At 40.1% G+C, this 21102-nt stretch overlaps 1 protein-coding gene across 4 annotated transcripts in view; it reads right to left on the reverse strand.

The window, feature by feature from the left end:
- The window catches only part of STXBP6 (syntaxin binding protein 6), a 161886-nt gene that overhangs the window by 109716 nt on the left and 31068 nt on the right, over positions 1 to 21102 (reverse strand). For 2 of the 4 annotated variants that reach the window (XM_068398397.1, XM_068398396.1), the window contains exon 2: positions 9157 to 9342. The exons of 1 other annotated variant lie outside the window; for it this stretch is intronic. In XM_068398397.1, coding sequence (XP_068254498.1) covers positions 9157 to 9310 — 154 coding nt within the window. In that variant the 5' untranslated portion in view covers positions 9311 to 9342. Of the gene's footprint in view, positions 1 to 9156; positions 9343 to 21102 lie in introns of those variants that run through there. One more of the 4 variants, XM_068398395.1, reaches the window with a different exon arrangement.

Raw genomic sequence — 21102 nt, forward strand, 5'->3', positions numbered from 1 at the left:
TCTGAGCATCTTCTTATCCTAAAGGCAAAACCAGTCACCTTTAATGCCATTCCTGACACACTGCCATAGCTTCTTCCCATAGGTCTCCAATGACATACTACATAACTTTTCAGAGCTAGCTATATCAATGACTTGCTGTTCTTACTGTTAAAAAAAAAGTTTTCTTCATAGCATCTTCATCACTGTACTTTATTTTTCACAACTGTAATGTTAGTCTTAATGGTTTCATACAAGCAAAAGTCAACTGAAGTTGTTCATGTTTCTCATGGCCAGAGATTCATTTGCACCAGTTCAGCTGCATAAGCACTGGTAAAATGCTTTAGTGAGTTACTACAGTCAGCTCACTATCTAGACACATGAACATCACTGTAGGCATTAGGAAAGCAGTCAGAGGCATCAGTCCACGGAAGTCCAGGAATAAACACAAAGAAGCTGCCATTAAACTCAAATATAACTATATGTGTATGGAAACCGCAGAATGTTACATCAATTTAACTGCACCCACACTAGCAAATTGTATCCCTTTGACTTAGTCACTTTGATGAATGCAAAATTTGCACAAAATCTATGTAGGGGAGATCTGAGTAACTGGAAGCAAAAGCAGCCACTGACTCTGCACAATGAGAGGGTTTTAGAGGGACCAGCAGCCAATCAAAGAAAATTTTCAATGTGTCTGTGCTTTGACATTAAAAAAGCCAATGAAGAAGGAATAATACATTTATTTTCTACATTTTCTGCATTGCAGAGTCCTGTCCATTGAATTCTGGAATAGTTTCTGCATTGGCCATCAGAAAGCTACCAGGTATTTTCAGATAAAATGCAAAAGTGTTAGGCAGAGAACCAGTGATGGCAGCCACACTTTTTATACCGATGGTTAGTACTCAAGGAACTCATCTGAGACATAGGAATACTTAACATCCCTCTCCTCCGAGAGACAGAATGAGTCTATGTTAAAGATGCCATCTGCAACAGGTAGCCCTTGCGATAAGTACAGGTACCAGAAATATTTCCCCTGATCCCTGACTGAACATACCAATCTATGCCCAGATGTTCAGCCTGCTGTGCCAGGCTGGGTCCATGGAGCTAAAGAAAGCACCACAACCGCTCTGCAGTTGTCTTCAAATGGCTGTCCAGGTCAGAGATTGCAGAAGACTGAACCACCATTTGGTGTGCATGTCCTTCTGCGCTGACTGAATCTCTCACATCAATCATCTTCTATTTTGCATAAATAGTTAAAAATTCAATGGAGAGTCTGACATTTAAGTGGCTCAGACTCAAAGTGAATACCCTATGTCTGACCACGAACACTGAAGTATCATTCTCACTCCTTAATACAACATTTAAACAGAGGGAAATGCCCCTCCTGAAATATGCAGTAATACCTCAATACACCCTATGGGGAGGTGATGACAGCATTCTCCTAGAAAGTCAGTGGAAAATGAAGTTCACTTTGGGTTCTCATGTCCTGAGAAGGAACCATGAGAATCCTCTGCACTATAAGCTCCTGAAAATGGGATGTTTTCTTCAACAAAAAAAAATATAGAAAATAAATTGGGAGATTGTCACTTCAGTACAGTAGCAAAACTCAAACAGAAAATGAGAACACACTAGAAAACTGAATTCTTTTGATATGAAGCTCCTTCTCACTACTTTCCAATTTTCAGTTCAGCTACCATGCTGAAAACTCAATTGCACTTAACCTGCCCTTGAACTCCCCATGAAATTATGTCCCATTTCTGTCAGTCATGCCAAGCGACCTTCAAAGGAGCAAGAGATATAGGTCATTCCTGGGTCGTACTCTATTCCATGAACAGTCACTATGGGAGGAACAACAAATTCATATTTGGAAAAACAGCTTCACACCACCACTGGGTCTAGGGGCAAAAAACAGAATACAAAGCTGGAAGTGTAACTGAGTGGTGTGGTTAGATACCTGCTGAAGTAAGTGTGCTGTAACAGCACAAATGAGGATATTCACAGAACTACTTAAGCTAATAAGGCAAGCCTCTGTCTCTCTGTATGCTTAGAAACAGAAGAAAAAAGAAAAAAAAAAACAAAACCTTCTGGGGTAACTGCAAATAGCTAAGCTATTTACTGCCTGTCTTTTGAAAACATCTGTGACACGGTCAATAAGGTTAAATCTTAAAGAAGGAAGGAAAAAACAACACACCCTCCCCCTGCATGTACATCTTATTTTTGTATATTATTTCTTATGATTTCTTCACATTTCCTTTTGGCTTTTCTAACAGCACTCTTGACAGATTGTACTTTTGCATAAAAGCCACCCAAAAAAACACCTAAACTGACAATATGTTAATAACACTATTAAAGTAGTAACCACAGGGGAAAAATTCCACTCCCCATTTTAAACAACTTTAGCTTTACGGTCAAATCCCAAGCATTTCAGCAGGAGGACTAGAAAGAGTGGTGAAGCTAAGTCGAGTGTTTCGACACACAGGAATTCAGGTTCAAAAGAAACCATCTGGTTCGTTCAGTTCACTCTAACTGCAATAGATTTTTAGGCCTGAAAGGTCAATGCCACATCCATATGTACAAACTGGAACACTTCCAATGCAGTACAAGAAATTCAAAACCTTTTTAAATATTAGAAGTTACTTAAAAAGCATAATGATAGGGTGTCAAAGGAAAGAACACACACAAAACCATACACAAGCAAGTAGGAGGGGATCACCAGTGTCCTATATTTCTGAAGTGACCTTTGAAGTATTTTCTACTTAATTCAGAATCCTAAATAAGGCTAAGAACTATTTTAAAAAAAAAATGTTTCAATTATATAAGAAATGATGACAAATTTAAAACTTAGATCTGATCCAATAACTCTCACTAGGTCTGCTAGTGTGGAGGAGGTGATAAATATCCACTTTCAGCTCTGAATTTCTTGTCTTTTCTCTGTTAAATCCTCTTCTAGCATTAAAAAAAAAAACATAATAAAATCTCAGTTTCATCTTCTCCGTTCTGCCTACAGTCACCCTACCTCTGTGTTTCCCATCTGTCTACTCCTTTCTTACTGTTCTTCAACTAAATAACCCCTAAAAGATCTCTCTTGGCTCCGCTTGCCAGTCTAACTTGGCCAGCCCCACCACTACAGAAGGCTAGAAGGTTGCAGGTAACGCAGCTGCTCAGTTTTCTTTACTTCTAACACAACTTCTTGCTGCAACTCAAACCATTATTGCTTCACAGCCATCATGAATAGCAAAACCCACAGTTTTGCTTGTCACAATTTCTTTTAACCACAGTGGCAGAAACAGTTGTTCCCTGCCCCTTAGCTTCGTGCCATTGATTATTCCCAACTAAATAACTAATTGCACTTAACTCTATTGAATTGCATTGTCTTTCTGATCAGACTGTTTGGAACTCTAATATTGCCCTCAAATACAAACACAGCCAGACAGTCCTCTCCCTAGTTACTTTGCTGTCTACTAAAATTACCAATCATACTGTATGCTCCATAATATAAACTATAAATGCACATAAAAGAACTGATCTCAGATCCCTACAACACCCCACTAATAGTGAGCTATGCATGAGGGCTCTCCCAATACAGTTATGCAGCTTTTTGGCGTCCACCACACAGTAATTTTATTTAGATCCTGAATGTTTCTCCTTGTCACCAGTGAGAAACTCTGCTGAAGTCAGACATCTACTGTTTCTTCCTTACTCATATGTTATCCTGTTGCAGGAAGGCATTAGATGCTTCTAAGATTATTCTATCTCTTAAAATCCATCAAGATTTTAAAATCCATGTGGCTGCTACACATCAACATGGGGGTGAGGGAGCTGAAGGAGGGCTAGCTACCCCAGAATGGCAATTAAAAAAAAAAAAATCCATCTACTGAACAGACTTAGCCTACAGAAAACCATAAGCACAGATCACACCTCTAACCTTTCCTCATGAACACAAGTATCAAACACCTGGGTATTCCAAAACTGACTGTACGGTCCTACAACAGAATTGTTCTTTAAAATAAGATGACTTAGAAAAAAAAATGGACTGACACTTGAAAAATTTGACTGACAAAGGAAGAGTTGAGCTTTGCTTCAAAAGGTTAGCGATGTGAACATTTCTTTAAAAGACAGGAGACCTAGATTCAGTTTCCTCTGCAACCTGAGGGTTGAAACCTGCAATCCTTACATCCAAAAAGAGTATCCCAACTACAAGTCTAGGGAACAGCCTTGGGAAATCATTTTTTAAGCCCTTCCTTGAATCTCTGTATATGGGTAGAATAACAAGCAGAACACGCAGCTGGAAATGAGAAGCCTGTTTTGTCTCACTGTCCTCAGTAGGTATGTGCATATATGCTGCAGCTTATATTGTAACATAAACATTTGTACACATGCATACAAACAACATTTCACTCAGTAACATTCAGTAAATGTGTATTTTGTGTGCATGTGTGTGATGCCTTACATCAGTAGTAGAGTCATATAGTTTTCAGTGGAAAAAAAACCTGAAAGAGTCCATGAAATACTATCTTCCATTTAGTCCAAAAATAACTGCAGTCTTCCTAGATTCATAGAGCACTTTTTGCTCTTTCAGACGGATGGCGATGAAGCAGCAATGCATAGTCCAAGAGCAATTAAAAGAAGACTTCAAGGCCTTGGGATGGTTGCTAAGACAATCACAGGTAATTTCTTCCCCTGTCCTTCCAGTTGCGGGCAGCAACACTGGAAGAAACAGCGTGACCCAGTCTACTAATACATGGTTCCGTGCCTGGTTTCACTGTCACAATTCCGGGTTTTTCGATAATGGGATGCTCTACATGGCATCAGGCCTGCTGGCGTCAGATGGGATTCACCTTTCTCAAAGGTGGAAGAGGGTCTTTTCTCACAAGCTAGCAAGGCTCATTGACAGAGCTTTAAATTAGACTTGAAGGGGGAGGGGGATAATATCAGGCTTGCCTGTGACAAGCTGTGGGACAACATGCCAAGGTGAGACAGGGTGCTAGTGAGGGCCCTCAGCCTGTTGGTCTGAGATGTGCTGGGTACACTGGAGCACACGTGAAGTCTTACGGAGATGAGCCAGGCGCTCCTGAGGTAAAGACAATAGGGAAACACTGGTCAAGTACCTCAACGGAATTAAGGTGTCTTTCTCTGAGAAGGTGACACAGCCAACAGCCCAGCTGAAGTGCCTTTACACCAATGCACGCAGCATAGGCAACAAACAGGAGGACCTGGAAGCCACCATGCTGTCAGAAAGCTATGACCTAGTTGCCACTACTGAAACTTCGTGGGATGAATCCCATGACTGGAGTGCAGCTATTGATGGCTACAGGCTGTTCAGGAGGGACAGGTGAGGAAGGAAGAGCAGAGGGGTTGCCCTCTACATCAAGAAATGGATAGAGTGTGAAGAGCTGTCTCTGAAGAACAGCCACAAGCAGGTTGAAAGTTTATGGGTAAGAATTAGAGACCAAGACAACAAAGGGAGCCTTGTTGTTGTTGTTGTTTACTACAGGTCACCCAATCAAGGGGAGCCTACTGATGAAGCCTTCTTACTCCAGCTACAGAGGGCATCACACTCACAGGCTCTCATCCTGCTGGGCAACTTCAACCACCTCAACATTTGCTGGAAAAGTAGCACAGTGAGCTGCAGGCAATCCAGGAGACTCCTGGAGTGCACCGAGGATAACTTCTTAAGCCAGGTAGTAGACAGCCCTACCAGAGGGGATGCGATACTGGACCTGATGGTCACCAACGCAAGGGAGCTAATCAATGAGCTCAAGATTGGAGGCAGCCTGGGCTGCAGTGGTCACTCACTGGTGGAGTTTGCAGTCCTGAGGGATATCAGTCAGGCAAAGAGTAAAGTCAGGACTCTCTGAATTTTAGGAAAGCAAACTTCCAGCTGTTCAAGGAGTTAGTCAATAGGATCTACTGGGAAACTGCCCTCAGGGATAAGTCAGCAGAACAGTGCTGGCAGATCTTTAAGGATGCTTTCCATAGAGCACAGGAGCTCTCGATCCCCAGGTGTAAGAAATAAGGAAAGGAAGGCAAGAGATCAGCATGGCTGAGTGGAGACCTGCTGGTCAAACTAAAGGGCAAGAAAGAAATGTGCAGGCAGTGAAAGCAGGAACAGGTATCTTGGGAAGAGTATAGGGAGTCTGGCCACTTGTGTAGGGATGGGGTCAAGAAGGCCAAGATGCTGATGGAGCTGAACTTGGCAAGGGATGCAAAGAATAAGAAGGGCTTCTACAGGTGTGTCAGCCAGAAAAGAAAGGTCAAAAAAAGTGTACCCCCACAATGAGCAAGACTGGCAAACTAGTAACAACAGATGAGAAGGCCAAGGTATTCAAGAACTTTTTTGCCTCAGTCTTCACTGGCAACCTCTCTTCTCACACCTCTCAAGTAGATGGATTGCAAGGCAGGGACTGGAAGAGCAAAGTCCCTCCCACTGTAACAGAAGATGAGGTTTGTGACCACATGAGGAATATGAACATACATAAATCTATGGGACCTGATGAGACGCATCCCAGAGTCCTGAGGGAACTGGCTGTTGTAGTTGCCAAGCCACTCTCTACGACAGTTGAAAAGTCATGGCAGTCAGGTCAAGTACCTGGTGACTGGAAAAAGGGAAACATTGAACCCATTTTTAAAAAGGGTAGAAAGGAGGACCCTGGGAACGAGTGAACTGTCAGCCTCACCTCTGTGCCTGGGAAGATCATGGAACAGATCCTCCTAGAAGCTATGTTAAGGCACACGAAGGACAGTGAGGTGATCCGAGACAGCCAACAACATGGCTTCACCAAGGGCAAGTATGCCTGACCAACCTAGTGGCCTTCTGTGATGGAGTGACTACACCAGTGGACAAGGAAGAGCTACGGATGTCATCTGTCTGGACTTCTGTAAGGCCTTTTACATGGTCCCCCTCAACATCCTCCTCTCTAAATTGGACAGCTATGGATTTGATGGGTGGACTGGTTGGTGGATGAGGAATTGGTTGGATGGTCTCATCCAGAGGGTAGTGGTCAACAGCTCAATGTCCAGATGGAGACCAGTGACAAGTGGTGTCCCTCAGGGGTCTGTATTAGGACCAGTACTGTTTAATATCTTCATCAATGACAGAGAGTGGGATTGAGTGCACCCTCAGCAAGTTTGCAGATGACACCAAGCTGACATGCAGCTGTCAGGCAGCTGACATGCCTGACAGATGGGATGACATTCAGAGAGACAAGTGCAAGGTCCTCTATCTGGGTCAGGGCAACCCCCAGTATCAATACAGGCTGGGGGATGAAAGGATTGAGAGCAGCCCTGCAGAGAAGGACTTGGAGGTACTGGTAGATGAAAAGCTGGACATGAGCCAGCAATGTATGCTCGCAGCCCAGAAGGTCAACCGTATCTTGGGCTGCATCAAAAGAAGTGTGGCCAGCAGGTCGAGGGAGGTGATTCTGCCCCTCTACTCCACTCTTGTGACACCCCACCTGGAGTATTGTGTCCAGCTCTGGAGTCCCCAGCACAGGAAAGACATGAATCTGTTGGAGTGGGTCCAGAAGAGGGCCACAAAAATGATCAGAGGGCTGGAGCACCTCTCCTATGAGGAAAGGCTGAGAGTTGGGATTGTTCAGCCTGGTGAAGACAAGGCTCCACGGAGACCTTATTGCAGCCTTTCAATACTTAAAGAGGGCTTATAAGAAAGATGGGGGCAGACTTTTCAGTAGGGCCTGTAGTGACAGGACAAGGGGTAATGGTTTTAAACTAAAGGAAGGTAGATTCAGATTAGATAGAAGGAAGAAAATTTTTACGATGAGGGTGGCAAAACACTGGCACAGGTTGCCCAGAGAGGTGGTAGATGCCCCATCCCTGGAAACACTGAAGGTCAAAAGTTGGACAGGGCTCTGAGCAACCTGATCTAGTTGAAGATGTCCCTGCTTATTGCAGGGGGGTTGGACTAGATAACCTTTAAAGGTCCCTTCCAACTCAAACTATTCTATGATCCTTCCTCTGACTACTAGTTTTACTTTCAGTAAGATGCACACACTCAAAGGGAGCAACTGATATGCCTAAAAACCTAAGTGACTAGATCACCCTAGGATATCAAAGATACGCACACACACTCAGTTGGCAGACACAGAAACTACAAGAGATTTCCGCCTTTCTAGAGAGCTACTTGGAGGAAGTGCAAGCAACCTAAAAGTGCACTGAATGCCTACTTCCAGGCAACTGAATTCCATTCTAAGTTTGAAAACAGGTATAAATTACAAGCAAATCAGGATCACAAACTGCTTTCCAACTGCCTTGAGACATAATCTTAATTAAGGTAAATTTCACTACAACAACCAGAAAGTATTCAAAGCACAAAAAAGCAGCCAGCCAAAAACCTACAATAGCACAGTTAACCACAAGTTACCCAATCAATGGGTTTCATTTATACATTTTAAAAAAAAATATAATTAGACCTTTACTTTTATTAGAAAGGTTAAAAATATAAAGCAAAACATTGAACAGCTACTACCTACCCTGTTCCTGAAATCCAGACTCTTATAAGTGCGGGTTTGACCTTGGAGAAACTCAAATTAATTTCATCTGAATACATTAGCAACAAATAGATCATTTCTCCCTGTTGCCCATGACATCTCACAAAACATGTCTTTACACATCCTTTTCTCCTTCAACCCAAATCTCTCCATCTTCATCACTTTTAAAGTCAGGTGACTGACACAAAGCACCACTGTTCTGTTCAATGAACTGAAAATATTCTGGCTCAAAGTTGCATATCTAAGTACCCAACGAGCTGGTAACACACAAAGGCAAATATAAAAAGAGGAAAGCATATTTGCTTCAAACAAAAAAATTCAGGGCATTAAAAGAAAATACATTGTAAAGTTCATCCCTCCAAGAAAGATCTTAACTTCAATAAGCAAAGACTGTTACCAAATATTCTATTTGTTCGTACTCTGCAGCTGTGCTGTGAGAGAAAACTTAATTTTTTTTAAAAAAAATGAAACCACATGTTCAATTTATTATATAAATATTAATAACCTTGACTGTGTGGTTTCTCAAAATTAAAGATATAAGTGCCATAATCCTCTGGTTTCATTATTAAGATCCGAGTCACTCAGCTCCTTATGGCTACTGATAACATCTAATCAGTTAATCAAAGATAAATCAAAACAGATAACTGGATGTCAAAATCATTAACCTTACCTGACAAGCAGATGTATGTTAAATATTCACCCTGACCCCCAGTAGCTAGGAAAGGAATCTTTTTTTTCGTTCTTCTTTTCACTTGGACAGCTCCCAGCATCCTTTCGTCATGTGGGGCAAAAATTTCTTTGCTGATTGCAGATTTAGCATTCATTGTTGATCACAGATATAGCAGACTGCTGCTCTCTAAAAATAAAATAAATAAAAAAAAATTAGAAACTCCTAAGTTATGTGAAAGCCCAGCTAACTTACATAGGCATTAGCAGCTCTGATCTTCAAATAAAGTTTTTAATGATTCAAAGAATTTAGAAGATAATTCCATGCACTTAGAGGCAGAATTTTCAACGTATCTAAGAGTCTTCATTTAAGTTAATTCTCCACGCTTCTTAAATTCTCTTAAACTAGCTTAGCTTATTTTGGGCAGAAACTGTCCATACTAGCACTTCAGTGTGATGCAAAATCTTCTCAGAGGGACACCCTGTAACTTCATAGTGTGAAAAGCTTCATTAATTCCCTCTCTGGTGACTGGAGGGAAGCTCATCTATCCCACACAGATAGGGAAAGCACTGCAAGGGCATAGGGAAGGAACATTGTGGTTGAGTTCATCAGCGTCCTCCCTGAGCTTGGTTGTGCTGGCAGACAAGTCGGGCTCACAGAATCCCAAAATCACAGAATGTTAGGGATTGGAAGGGACCTCGAAAGATCATCTACTCCAATCCCCCTGCCGGAGCAGGATTACCTAGATCATATCACACAGAAATGCGTGCAGGAGGGTTTTGAAGGACTCCAGAGAAGGAGACTCCACAACCTCTCTGGGCAGCCTGTTCCAGTGTTCAGTCACCCTCACCGTAAAGAAGTTTTTCCTCATATTTATGTGGAACCTCCTGTGTTCCAGCTTGCACCCATTGCCCCTTGTCCTGTCAAGGGATGTCACTGAGAAGAGCCTGGCTCCATCCTCATGACACTTGCCCTTTACATATTTATAAACATTAATGAGGTCACCCCTCAGTCTCCTCTTCTCTAAGCTAAAGAGACACAGCTCCCTCAGCCTGTCCTCATAAGGGAGATGTTCCACTCCCTTAATCATCTTCGTGGCTCTGCGCTGGACTCTCTCTAGCAGTTCCCTGTCCTTCTTGAACTGAGGGGCCCAGAACTGGACACAATATTCCAGATGCGGCCTCACCAGGGCAGAGTAGAAGATACAGAAAGCTACAGACTTGGTAAGACTATTCTTTCAGGAGCACTGCTCTTGGTGTCAGTACTTGATTAAGCAGCTCCTGACCCTTTAGCACCTCATCCCCTGAACTCTGCAATTACCAACTGGGCAACTGCGAAGGAAACTGTCAGAGAAACCATCGTGATTAAGGCAGGCAAAACCACACCTCCTCCTTTCTACTAACTAATGTTGACCTAGGTCAGTTCCTCAATGTGTTTCATAAGAAAACAGCACAGTCAACTTAGTAGAGACATTTGGGGAGGAAAAAAAACCTGTAGAGAACAGGGAGGGAGAAGGAGGGAAGCTGCTTATTCAGGCATGTCCAGTAAAAGAAAGGTCAATCTGACCACAGCTTACAGAGCAGCCTAACTAAAGGAGACAGAACTCAGTTACAGAGGGGATATTAACAGGCTCTTTCTGTAGACAGCACCACAGTTATAACTCCAATTAGTTCTGCACTGAAATCTGACAGAGAGTGCCAAATGCCCTTTTAATTGTCCAAATACAATGATGCTCCAATACACATACATTAAATTCCACATCTCCATATTAAGACTTCCAAGCTCACAGATCTTTTTTGACATCCTTAGCTTTCTTAGTATGAGTAAGATCATCTTCAGGTCTCAACTACTGAAGCCAGAAATTCTGCCTGTGGAACATTTGATATTTGCCGCAATTTAACTATTAGAAAACAGATAAATTCCAGTCAAATTAGATTATGAAGCCAAAAGCGTCACGGATCCATTATTTTTAGTGTGCATACTACCAGCAAATTAATTGTCTTAACACTTTCAATCTCAACATTGTGTTGGCACTTAACTTATGATATTCCTTATCCTAGATATTCCTTATCTAGGAAAAAAAAAAAAAAAGAGGAAAAAAAAAGAGCAAAGAGGGCAAGCAAAGAGAGGGGGGAAAAAAAAAAAAGGAAAATGAAAGGAAAAAAAGACTGCACTGTACTCATGGAGGCGTGAGAGAGCACAACCTAGCCCAAATCAAATTCACCACCTATTTATTTTGAGATGCAAATAGAACCCTCTGCCAAAATAGTCTGTAATAATATACCTCAGTTAAACAATATGCAAATTCTGACAAGTTTTAGCATTAAGTAATTTTACATGCACCTTTACAAAAATCAATTCAATTTAAAAAATGGCCCCATCAAAAGAAAAACCCAGACCAATTTCAAAGTAAGAAAGAATCCGCAGCTCCTGAAAAGATGTGATTTCATAACTCCTGCCATGTAAGATATCTATCCTTTAACAATAAATATATCAACATGAAAAAAGAATCAAAAGGATAAATTTGCCTGTTAAGTTACTTAGAAAAGGTTGCTTTCACATTTGTGTTCATTATATCACAATTTTCTCCTCTTCTGTGTTACGAAAATATTTGCAGCATACCTTATACCAGCATGTGAGCTGTTGGCACATCATGACTAATTTTTGGTGGGTTTCTTGGGGGGTTTTGGTTGGTTGGTTGTTTTTTTTCCAGGGTTTTTGTTTGGTTTTTTTTAAAGTCAAGGCCACCGTTTAATCACCACACAGGCCTCCTTCTGACTGAGATAAGGACTGATAATCTTTGCAGAAATAACTTCAGTCTCAGGCCTTCACACACTTAAAGAATTTTCAATAAATAGCTTATTGGGAAAACACACAAATGCTGTCAGGTAAAAATATACTCAAGTAATATGGAAAAGTGTTCTCCAGCTTGCAACAATCTGATGCTGTTAATTCTGCAACTGAGTTGTTGAATAGATATTCTCAGATGTTTTCTTGAGGTTCACACACTGCAAAATAAAGTGTGATTTCAAAGACAGACTCAGTAATGTAAAGGCTTCCTGAATTGAGAGAATATAAATTTTCCTCACCTACAGTTAATTGTAGCAGAAAATGTTATTGGTTTATGGCTTCAAAACTTTCATATAATACTTCAAGATTTACTTTAAGGATATTAAAAGCAATAGGTCTCACTGTATATAGCTGCATTTGATTAGACTCTGCTGAACACGAGGCAAGTCAAACAAAACACACTATTCAAATCCTATTTCATAGATTTCCCGAATCATTTTGCTTCTCACGTGCACTGCAACTTACAGCATGAAACTAGAACGACTGGTATGCCACATACACAATAACCCAAAATAAATGCAAAACCTAGGAGATTTAATTAACATAACTCTCTATGTATACACACATCTATATCTCTTAATCCAAGCGCTTGTATGCACAAAAAACACACAAATCCAACTTTAAATAAAGCCTAGCTCAACACGATATATCCCAAGACAGAATAAATCTCCTGTTTTGGTACAGGCACAGAAGACGTGACATAGAACAACTAAATATTGCATTTATTGCTTCATGCTGTTATTTGCTTTGCGATTAAGCTGGTTTTATATACATTCACCAGAAACTGTACACAAACACAGTAGACACCAAATGCTGTAACTGGAACCTCTGACTAAAGCAAGCACTCACTGCCTAGGAGGTTGGGATCCTTCTGTTCCCAATACTTGGTTTACAAGAGCCTCAGATGCCAGAATTCAGCAATTAATCTAATGCAGTGTACTTAATATGATTGCGAAATCTAATGTGGAAACTGACACCAGCACAAACCACAAAACCTATTTATTTGAAAAAGAAAACACCTAACTGTGCCTATGTGCAAACAGGCTTCTGACATTGAGCTGTCAGTATAGTTTGTATGAAGTTGTTTGTCATAGGTCAAAAAAAAAATCAGCAGCTAGGTTTAAATAAGCAACCTTCTTCATATTTACTGGTGGATCTATGGGAATTGGACTTGATGATCCTTGTGAGTCCCTTTCAACTTGAGATATTCTATGATTCTATGAAAAGCAAAGGTTATATTTAAGTCTTAAGTAAGTAAAACATCCCAGCGCTCTTCTTTTTCAAAGCAGGCATAATGCAATCTTTTTATTAGTCGTACTAAAAAATACAGACGACTTGCTCAAAGAACAAGAATAATTCTCATTTTTCCCATTCTCCAACAAAAACACCTCTTTTCATCCAAAAACAAAGATGCTGGCCATACATGCAAAACTTCATGTAGTACATGCAGATTTCTTTACACAATAATGTTTGTTCTTGGCACATGTTCCAGGACGAATTCAAGCCACTAGCAGTTTCCATTCACGGCCCATGTAGCCTCATACACTTTGGAACGCAGTTTCCCCCATGCTCAAATACAAAATACATTAAAAGCAGAAACTTTCATTGGAGGATGCCTGAGCACTCTGAGACAGTTCATTACTGTTCACTTCGTTTACTCCTCTGCAGCAAGAGGGATTTAAATGTTCCAGTAAACATAAGAGCCTTAAAAGAGAGCCTGCATTTTCTGCCCCGCGTGCTTGCTTTCTTCCACTTAATTCTGCTCAAATTATTATAATGATGCTTTTAGCTGAACTAAGAAAATTCCATTTTCCTCCTGTGCTTTTTCATTCCAGCCATCACAACATTACAGAAGAGGACATCAGCATTTGCACTGTATCCCTGTCGCTCAACAGAAACGCCTGAGGGAAGATTCCTGCACAGATTTGAACTGGTGCCTGCAATGCACTGCTCGTTTGCACCTCCTCAGATCTTTCTCTGCTGCAACTCTTCTCCATGATTATTTCTATCACTAAAAACTCCTCCTACAAACAGCTGATCATTCCTCTATATGTGCGTTTGAGGGGACGAGAATTAAAGGTAATTTCTAAAAAAAAAATATTAAATAAAACCAAGATTCTTAAGCTAATACCTTCACAGATCCCACACGTTCAGTAACAAAAAACGTGGACCATTTTCTGGTCAGCCAAAATCTCAGACTGTTCTCAGGCAGCCAGCCAGCAAGTGGCTGACCTATTTTTACATCTAGATGTTTTATAGGACCACACAAGTAAGTGGAAAAAAGGAGATTTACAGTATCTTTATTAAGGTATTGGTACACAGAAGAACTGGGGAAACTAATCCTCAGCATGCATAACTTAAATAGTAGTAAATTAGCAAGGAGAAATGAAATAAGAAGCAAGAGGAGGAAGAGCAAGTAATGTTTTCAAAAAAAAAAAAAAAAAAAAGAAAAAACGTTCAGTATGTGAAGTCTCGCTGTTTTCAAGGATCTTTAGCTTAACCACAAACAGGGATGGGCTCACAGCACAGGCTAACCACTGAAATGTTGCCTGCACTGTGAAATCATCTGAGCAACCAACTATTGCTGGGCTGCACTGGTAGCTCTGGCAAGCACTCTGGTTTTAATAAAGCCACCACATTCTGACAGAAGGCATCTACTTCAGGAAATCGTTGCAAGACACCATTATTAAAAGCCCAGCTTCTGCTATTGCAATAATTGTCTTCTATTTACTTGCTGGAAGTGTTGAGACTACATATTTGATCATCACTATTCAAAATTCTGTATTTGTTGTTGTCTCAAATAGATAGTGCAACTTTGGAGAAGCACAAAATCATTCCTAAACCAAGGCAAACGTATAAATGCTCAAAAAGCAAATATTAGAACATACAATTTCTAGAGTTGGTTTGTAATAGTTTTAAGTAAGCTTAACTCTATCCTAAAAGCGTAACACCAAGTTTAATTAGCTCCACAAACAAGGATTGGACCAGTAGATAAACCTTACTTAGAACAGTTGAGGTAAAAATCTTCAAAAAGGCTTGAACATAACAGGAAGATTGGAATATCTTCTGTCATCATTCTGTTTGCAAAATCTAACTTTGCTGAGAGATTTTTATTTATTTAAGTTGAGACAATAGGGGCAGACACTGTACAGGCCAGAAAAATTTCATTACATCCTACTAGCATGAGTTCACAACATATCTAAATATTTACTGGAAAAAAAAACAAATCAATCTCTCTCCAGACTTATTTGTAGGCACGTTTCCAATTCACTTTTTCAAATAAGTGTTCAGTGATGATTGGCTCATTTGAATAAAATATTAAACTTATTAAATTGTAAATTTATTTGTGGCAATTTAAAATAGAAACAAGAAATGTGGTTTTACTTACATACATAATTACAAAGTAAACTGTCTGCCCAATCAAGCTAAAGCGGACATAAGCAGACTTCAGAGAGCAGTGGCTCCTAAATCTAAGAATTGAGAGTCTTTCTTGCAATAAAGTCACTTTTTCTTTCTTTTAAGTGGAGCCCACAGAGGCTTTATATTGTAGCCCACCTGATCCAAGACCAACATCTGGCAGAACGTTATTGTAAGTTAGAAATACAAACCTTCTTAACTTTGTTTTTAACCAAGCTATAGTTTCGTTACAGGGACTTAATAGTGTTCCAACATTGTTTACTGACCCCTTAAAGCAACCTGGTTTGAATGATATATGAATCTCTCAGAAACTCCTAGAATAAGCAAAAGGAATGGGAAAGGATATACTGGGTACCATACTTCGTGGCCTGAGAACATGATGTTTTTAGTCAAGAAAAAAAAATAAAGAGTGTTATAGAAGCTCGTGATAAATCGGGAAAGCCAATTTATATTAATCATAAGAAAGTTTATTAACATGAATTTAGCAAGCGATAAATGAGCAAAAACAGCGCTGGGCGGCCGGGGAGTCACCGCTCCACCAACGGCGCGCACCGAATCACACGGAAGACACCAGTTTATTGGATAAAGCATACATATTCATTAGGATGGGTAAGGGTTGTTACAATTAGTTTCTGGGAATGGGTGTAATTATGTTAATTATTTCCAGGAACCCTCATTATTTGTAAATTTCCTCCTGTTTGTGTTCTGATAGTTCCTCTGGTCGGTGTTTGCCGTTAGTCGGTTGTGTTGATAATTCCTTATCTAGTTACAAGCTCAGCATATGTTATTTAAACCTACTATCTCTACCTAACAGGATGGTCATCTAGGACCACATTTTTTCTTATTACACGAATCATCCCATTTATGTCCCCCCCAGTCCTTTGTTCCTGCATACGTGGCCTCCAGAATCCTCTGCGTTGTTGTTAGGTGGTCGTTATCGGTCTCCTGGTGGTCGTTGGAATGAAGGTCGAAGTCTTCCTTAGGTGTTCTGGAGTGGACCTGGTAATTTAGTTAGTTTGCGCAAACCAACCCCCTCCCTTGAGTTGCTTAGTCATAGGGATTCCAACAAGCATATGACAGTTTCCTTGATTAAACAGTTTTTAGGACTGCTTAGCAAGTGTATAGATAAGGCAGCAGTTGTTTCTGTATATGGCATTAGTCAGCAAGCAAGTGAGCAGATGTTTACTTATCAGGATGTTTGTGGTTTCTCTTAGCTAAGTTACAGTGAAGCCCTCTACACTCACATACGATTTTATGAACAAAGTTAACCCGTTTATTACAAAGAGGAGGGGCAAACTGCACAGTAGTAATATATTAAAGTCAGACAGAAGCAGTAAGTGCCTAAATACCGATGTTTCACATGTTTCTTCACCTGAGGCTGGCAGCCTGAGGCCCTTAGCAATTCTCATGAATCTAAAGTGACTAAATGCATCAAGAGCTCCGAATAGAATATGTATTTCTAAAGAAGTGATAAAAAAAGGGATGCAGAACAGAAAGGTACCTTTGGGTTTATATCATCCAGTGCCTCAATCTGGCAGACCATAACACAATCCTTTTAAAAAAAAATGAACAAAGTCCACTTAGAAGTTTTGTTTACCTTCCTCCATCAGCCCCCCAAAAAACCCAAACATCTACTTACAATGACAGACTATCAGGGACATCACAGAAATCCCACAAGTGGGTAAATGATAACCAGTCCCATGTTCATGTAGAAGATAGACCAGCTGTTTTCATTCCTGCACTCTGCTCTAGTAAAAGTGTATTACTGCAGAGAGAGCAAGAGGCATACATACAGCATCACAGTAACCCATACCCTTACTTCCTCAAGCCAGATGGCAGCAAAAGCAGAAGATGCAACATTTTGGTTCTTTTGAGACTCTGTGTCCCAACCTCTCCCCAAGAGGTACAGAAAATTAAGTAGGAGGTGGTACAAGAAGGCACCAAAGAGGCATATTGATAGATCTTCCAGGTCAAACAATTTTTTCTTGTTCTGACCATAAAACAGCAATTTCAGATCTAGCAGCTAACATCCTAGTTAACAGTATGGTGGGTCCCAGCTAAGCTTTGAGCAAAAGAGGATGTTAATTCTGAAGGAAACCTACAGTGCTGCAAGCTGGAAAAATCCAACTCAAATATAAGACGTATAGCATTTCTGTACCACAATTCTGTGTGTGAACAGCTGCAGACAGTAGACTACTTTAAGCAGGCATGCAAGAAAACAACCATATATTCAAGAATGGCAGCAAATTAAAATGAATTACTGCTTATGTTTTCTTAGCATTTTGGATCAAGACTATACTTGTAAGAAGTTAATAAAATAATAATACAAGAATCGGAGGACATTGTGGACATTCATTCTCTAAGCATCTTCTTAACAGCAAAAAGCAGCAGTGTTTCCTAAATGTGCTTTCCCCCAGATCCCCTATGGACAGCTGAGCGTGCTTCTGGGAGATGCCCCAGTGAGGGAAAGGAACCTCAGCAGAAGGTAGTACAGCCCTGTCAGGGCCTCTCTGAGTGAAGAGCAACAGCTGGGGACCCACTCAGAGAGGTTCTCATTACAGGAGTCCCAAAACCTCACAGTTATTACTGTTTGAGAACATATGAATTTGAATATAATGATGGACAATGCTATATTAAGCAGCACCATCCAAACAACAAAATCATTTACCGAAAGGCAACGGAGAACTGCTTGGGAAGACTGCCACTGGAGTCATCTTTTTGAAACGGGAACATTTTGAATCTCACAGAGAGATGCACAGAGAAACTTAGGAACTGCCAGATGTTAGAACAAAGCCCCAGGCAGACCATATTTGCATTTGTGGAGAGTTGTACTTTTTACTTAGGGACACTGGGACATTCATAGCAGTAAGAACTACCACTTCAGCAAAGCAACATTGAAAATCATAGTTGTAAGAGATCAGCTTAATTCTTATGACCTTTTAGATATTTTTAGATGTTAAGACCAGTTATTACATCTGCCCTTAGAATTTTTTTTGCAGGCTGAACTATCACAGTTTCTTCTGTCATTCCTCAACAGATTTCTTGTTCCAGTCACCACACCTCTCTAGACTCTTTCCCATTGGCCTACTACTTTTTTGAAATGCAATCCTCAAATCTGGACTCACAGCTTCATTTATGGCACCAGAGACAATGAGAGCAACTACTTGGTCAGTCACTGGAACAGGCTCCCCAGGGAAGTAGTCACAGCACCAAGCCTGTTAGAGTTCAAGGAGTGTCTGAATGACAATCAGTCATATGGTTTAGTTTTAGGTAGTCCTGCGAGGAGCAGGGAGTTGGACTCGATCCTCATGGGTCCTTTTCAACTCAAGATATTCTATGATTCTTTATAGACTTTACAGTGAACACTCCGGCTTACACAGCTACTGCCATACATGGATCTTTTCCAACTGGTCAGCAAAAGACCAGAGCTTCAGTTCAACATCTACGATGTTCTCCAATCTTTTTCTGAAAAAAAGACATTTGACATCTGAGTAAATAATTATTCTGACTTAACAGCAGATTTTTGTACTTATTACTTTCAGGCTATTTCTCCAATACTGTAAGATCATTTTAAATTCCAATCCCGTCTTTCAATACATGCAGGACTCTAGACTGACATACACTGAAAGTCAGGATGTACATTCTGTGTGCCATCACTTTAGTCAGTTAAAATTGTTTGAGACCTAACACAGCCTCCCTTCGCTCCTCCAATTAGAACTAGAAAGATACCAACTCCTTTGAATACACTTCTACGCTCATTTTTGTGTTCCCACATCTTACGCTACTTCCATGTAAACTTAATTTCCTTAGTTCACTCATGACTACTGTCACATGAGACAGTATCAAATGCACCATTAAAGTTGAGATATATATGCCAGTTCCAACTTATTCATATGACCTAATACATTATCACAGGAATAGATCAATTGGTTTGATTTTTTTTTTTTTTGGAGTTCTCTCTCTATTTGTTCCATTGTTTGTCCAATATTTTTGGCAAAGAAAAATCATTTAAAAAATTAAATTAAAGAATCTTGGTAAGAAGGAACAGCCCACGTTCCCCAGGGAAAGGGGAATTGGTTTGAAAGACTGCAGTTTGAAGCATGCATAGTTTCTTTCAGCAGTTTGTGTTGTTCACATTTAATTTATTCCCACCTCATGCATTTGTGTTGGCAGAAATGATTGATTTCCCTGTACACTTTTCTTCCTTATGACAGCACAAGTGCTTATGTGGTAGTGCAGTGAACTAGACAAGAGAATTAATACAGGTTTATTCGAGTTTAAAGGAAGAAAATTAGTGATTAGTTTTGGTTTTACTCAGACCAGCTCCCTGACTCTGTTCACTACACAGCTGTATGCCAGCACATGGGAAGGAAGAATGAGGGTAAGATTAGGGCTGCCTTAGGCACCAGCAGTATTAGTTTATAAGGATTGTGAAACTGCGGTTTAAAGACAGAACCCTAAATGTCAGGAGCTTTCATCAAATAGTGACATTGGCTGACTGAAGACATGGCACAGAGCCAATCTGCACAATATTTTTCAAAATCAAAACTTGCAACAAAGAACCAAACTGAAAACAAAAGTGGTAAACCAGAGGAGTTCATATACGGCTTCTCCTTGATAAGAACAAATGTGCTACCAGATAAAATATTATCTGGTACCAGATAAGAACAAATTTCTTAGTATACTGACTCCATTATTTGTTTGGTTAAACATAGGCATAGCAAAAAGGTAGGTTGGAAGTTAGGCTCTGTTAGCATGCAGTGTGATTTCTGCACTAAATCAGAACCTGCCGTATATAGGAGTATACAAAAACACTATGCAGTGTAGTTACTGCAATATATCCTACATAACTAGAATACACTAGGTCACGGTAGCTACTCTGGCAAGACATCTCACAGGAACCTGATTTTGCCTTATTAGCATGAACAATAACAGATGCTCAATAAGGACAAACTCTGCAAGTACTAAGTACTGATCATTGAAAAAACAGATGTTAAATGGATTCATAACTCAGTGTACGGGTTGCCAGAGATAGGATATTACTACAGTTTTAGTTGAAGGTGTCAAAAAAAAAAAAAAAAAGCACCGTTTCAGCTAACAGCTAGCACATAGTACTCTTGCCACCGGCTTACTCCAACTAGTATACCTGAGTACACTCTTAAATCATGTTTTCCAAATCATCACAGTTCCATTTCCATTCCTCCTCACGCAACTGGTATTGGTACAAACTGCAAATTTCTGCACATTACAGTTATCTATTAAATGGAACATTCCAAAAGAGAATCAAGGAACAAACTTGGGTTGCTCAGGCTGAAGATTTTCAATTTTCTGAACTGCAACCTGCAACACCCACATCTGAAAAAAAAGGGAAGTAAACTCTTTATCATTATGTTCCTTTATATTACTTTAATGCTGGGGAAGAGTACAAAAGCAGAGTAATACAATGGGATAAGACATAACATCAAGGGATTAAAGCGTTCTCTATTTCATCCACCCAAGGTGAATCAGCTTTCTCTGGTAAGTATAAATATTCTTTTCAATCACTGCAAATGCGTGAGCAAAATCACTTACTATGAAAACGCACAATTCTTTTAAGAATGGACTATATCAGGTTCTGGGGATATCAGAATCTCTGTAAGGGCAGAGAGACCTCTGTAAAGTATTACACCAACATTTTACTTA

This window comes from Nyctibius grandis, chromosome 4 (assembly GCF_013368605.1).
Source record: "Nyctibius grandis isolate bNycGra1 chromosome 4, bNycGra1.pri, whole genome shotgun sequence".
Classification (NCBI taxonomy): Eukaryota; Metazoa; Chordata; class Aves; order Nyctibiiformes; family Nyctibiidae; genus Nyctibius; species Nyctibius grandis.